This window comes from Pinus tabuliformis, chromosome 2_2 (assembly GCF_031772625.1).
Source record: "Pinus tabuliformis cultivar Carrire ecotype Pingquan chromosome 2_2, CPIR1, whole genome shotgun sequence".
In the NCBI taxonomy this organism is placed as follows: Eukaryota; Viridiplantae; Streptophyta; class Pinopsida; order Pinales; family Pinaceae; genus Pinus; species Pinus tabuliformis.
Window position 1 is genome coordinate 225,879,826 of NC_142300.1, and position 4,161 is coordinate 225,883,986.

A 4,161-nucleotide genomic window follows, 5' to 3' on the forward strand; every position below is an offset into this window, starting at 1 on the left:
ATCCTTCTTCTTCTCTTTCGGCTTATCAGACTTCTTCTTTTTATCATCAAAAGTCTCATCATAATGCTCCACCAACCTATCCACAGCAGTGAAAGCTTCCTCAAGTGTTTTAATCTTCTGTCTCTTCACTTCATTGCATGCCCAAGCCTTCAATCCAATAATGAAGTTGAACACCTTGTCCCTCTCCACCATGTCAGGAAGTTCTAGAATCGCATTTGCAAACTTCCGCTGGTATGTATGTAGGTTCCCTGTCTGCTTTATGAACTGAATATTCATCCTTGCTTCCCATGTTTCATCTTGAGGACTGAAATGGGTCTGTAAAGCCTTCTTCATCTCCTCCCACGAAGTAATGTCACTAGCACTGCCATTGGCAATCTGATCCATCCTCCTTAGCCACCACATCTTAGCATCCTTTGTCAAGAATTGAGCAGCTACCTTCACCTTCGTCTCATCATCAGATAGACCCAAGAATTCCAAGAAAGTTGCCAAGAGTCTTCGCACTCCTTGTACCATCATAAGATTCTAGTTCCTTGACTTTCACGAGGCACTCCTCCACCTGAGTTATGTCTCACGGCCTTTTTCAACACCGCGATCTCATCTCTGGCTTCGTCAAGCGATTTCTGCAAGTCCACGATCTCTGCCAAGCTTCGGTCTCTTGCCTCTTCAATCTCCTTGACCCTTACTTCAAGTTGTATACACATAAGATCAGTGTACTCGTGTTGAGTCCGTAGTTCATCGAGTTCTTCCCTCATCTTCGAATTGGCCTCTTGATCTTTCTTGATCAAGTCCATCTTCTTAGTCCAGTAAGCCTCTAAGTCCTTCATCCTTTCCAACACTTTTTCAATGAAAGCCATAGTGGCATCCTTCGCACCATGACTAGATCCAACCTGAGATTCACTTGCCATTGCTAACAGTTTCCTTCTTCTTTGCGATCTAGTTTCAACCATCCAACAACTTCACCAAGTTTCCTGCAACCATGAACCAACCCTTGTTCCACTTGTATGTAAAACAACTTCCTTCACCTGCAAGTACCTGCTTCATTGTCACCAACTTTCAAGTGTATACCATATGTCACTTCGCCACAAGCAACCTTGCTCTGATACCAACTGTTATGACGCCGGAGCCACGGTAGTCTTTCAAGTGCTCTTGGCGAGGTGCGGCACCACTGAACACTTTCTTTTCACCAATACTTATGTTCATGGACTACGCCTAACTATTAGTCTACTTAGTTTGTGTTTCGCAACCAAGTAATTATTATGTTTCCTTTATACCAATGAACACCCATACACATTCATTATCATCAACAATTATACAAGAGAACATAATTGCACAATATAAAGGGAGGGGCAACTCCCTGAACAATGAGTTTGCCCGAATATAATATATTATACAATCTTTCAATGTTACAAAGCTTACAAGTATACCTGGGAAACACCAAGTTTCATACTTAGCCAAAATTACAACTTCATCACACCACCGTGTGACAACCAAGATTTCCATGCCCAAGGCGGGCGGGTGCGCCCTCACACGAGCTGCCTTCCACACTTCACAACCGAACCTTGTTTTCATGCACGACGGGCGGGTGACTCCACCAAGTCACCAAAAGACCTTCTTCGCATAAATGACGTCACCAATGTTCCACCGTTCACCCAACTTCAGCAAAGTTCCACCGTTCACCAACTTCGCACCGGCGGGTGACTTCACCAAGTCTCCACCGTTTACCAATCGGGGGTACTCCTCCCTGCGCCGTCACCCAAAACCGAGACAACGTGCCTACCTCTGTGAAGCTTTGCCCAAGAACAGGCGCATCACCAAATGTGCGCCTTTCCTTCTATTGCTACGACTACACTTGTCTTGCACACTTCTCTACATTAGATAAGCGAAGTTTTGTGTGTCCCAAATGCCTCCATGCCTTGTTTACTTATATGGTGCATTGGGCAAGTCTTGGCTGCCCAGCGGACTTGCCAACGCCCTACACTTCCATCGCAAATGCCCTCAAAACATCGTCGCCCTTCGTTCCAAGTGTAGGTCGGCCCGTGGGTAATCCAACCATGCTCCATGTCTTATAAAACGAAGTCGCCCTCCCTTCCTTGTGCGCATTAACACATGACTTCATCGCACTTTAAGTCTGAGTTCCATACTTCACATATTTTCCTTCGTTCGAGTCGCTCGTCCGCCAAGTCGACTTCGCACATGGTGCCGGTGGGCGTGCCAAGGACCACATGTCCTTACAATAGCAGTGCCAACGCATCATTTACGAGAGTAATTCGTTCGGTGAAGAATACATGAGAACCCGAAAGAGTAGCGTTGAATTTTTCTCCCCACTAAAAAGAAGAAAAGAGTTTACCTTCCATTGAAATATGACCCTTTGCTTCCAATTTGGTGGATAATTCCAAGATTGTGATACATAATTCCAAACTTTTTCTTGCTACGTTGGTTGTAGCCGCCAGCGTTGCTTCCAAAACTAGATTAATTTGAAACGCTGGATCGTACGACCATGATATATTAAATAAATTGATTTAGTCAAGGATTGAGAAAAGCTAATTTTTAAGATTGAATTTGACCGTTAGTTTGTAAGCAACTGCCATCCCCTCCATCATAGACTTCTGATAAAGAGTCGAGCAACCATAGGGGCCTCTTGAGTGTATCAATGATTCTGCTGACGTGCAATCCATCAGTCATTTATGGACAGTTACATTCCAAGTCCAACATTGACCATCATAGAATTCGGAACAGCATGGTAGATGATGGTTCAATGTCAAGGCTGACCATGACTGCTTTCAAGTTTCAACAAATTAATCAGTCAATGGAGAGACAAAACAGTAATGACTGCGTAGCACTCCCGCAAGTTCAACGAACGCAGCAATGTGAAGACTTGTCGTTAGGGTTTTATTCTATTCGCTGTCAGTCCCGTTGCGTGCACGGTGTGTGTGTGGAAGGAATCTTTCCTTTCTGAACAAACATAGTAATGCCTGTGAACGGTCGACGAAATATCGGGGCAAGGGATTATTTAATCAATCTAGTCCTCAAAGAAAAATCTCGCATCTCGCTCCCAAGAAAGAAAAAAAAACCATCATGGAGTGTAGTATGTGCGGGGACGTAGGCTTTGCTGAACATCTGTTTCAGTGTAGCAAGTGCCGATTCCGCTTTCAGCACAAGTAGGATTACACAAAGCTTTCAGTATTGTAATGTTCAGATTAGTATTTATGACATTTACGGATTCTTTTTTGTTTGAATGGTAACTATGTTTTGATCGTGAATTGGCAGATATTGTAGCAGAGGATATTTTCGTGGAGATCATAATGAATTGTGCGATTGGTGTTTCGTGGAATCTGATCAATCCAGTGGCTCTCCTTCTAATCTGCATTCCAGCACCAAATCTAAGCCGCCCTTAACGAAGAATGACGATGGAAGAGGATCAAATGCCTCTAATACTCTTAGAAAGAGATCAGCCAATGCCTACAGTCTCAAACGAATAGAAGATGAAACTCAAAAAGCAACTGGGTGGTTGAGAAGTCCGAGTAAAACAAATATGCAGATGCAGAAAACAAGAATGGCTCCTGCCAGAAGTAGACGAAAGATGAAGCTCCTACAAGAAATCGTATGTTGAATTTACGTTGGGCTGCGAGAGTGCGATCTCGTTCGGTTTAGGATATTATATAGTAGGCTAAATCTGTGATGTTTTGGACTTTTTCCAAACATTTTCCCCAATTTTGTTCAAAATTTGCTAGATATTTTTACAGAGTTGAGTGATGTAATTTGCAAACTCCAACGGCCCAAGGGGGTTTTTTCAATCCATTTGTGTTGTAAACATACATTTTAAACCAGACCACAATTGTACCCATAAATTTCAATAAAAAAATCACAATCTAGAATTGGTGGACAGCGCGAGATTCCATGCGATAAGGTTCTGTTGTTCTGGCGGTTCTCTTTGCTTACCATTGCAATGTGTTGCCCATTCAGATTCTAGTCACCTTCCTGTTGGATATACTGAGCATCTCAGATCGCAGAATGCAAGATGTAAGACCCTCACAGATATTTAAGATTAAAAAGTTCACTATGAAAATCAAATAAAATATTAAAACAAAAGGGAGTCGTTTAAAAAGAGGAGTGAGGTTGCTCTCTAATATTAAAAGTGAGTCTTAAGTTTGAGTGAGTAGC

General features: G+C 42.8%; 1 protein-coding gene across 1 annotated transcript; it reads left to right on the top strand.

The window, feature by feature from the left end:
- The first annotated feature begins 3,075 nt into the window (after positions 1–3,075).
- On the top strand, positions 3,076–3,705 carry LOC149192132 (uncharacterized). The gene is made up of 2 exons (XM_089406315.1): positions 3,076–3,158; positions 3,268–3,705. Exons 1-2 carry the CDS (start codon positions 3,076–3,078, stop codon positions 3,608–3,610), a joined length of 426 nt encoding a protein of 141 aa, XP_089262441.1. The 3' UTR covers positions 3,611–3,705.
- Positions 3,706–4,161: the final 456 nt, after the last annotated feature.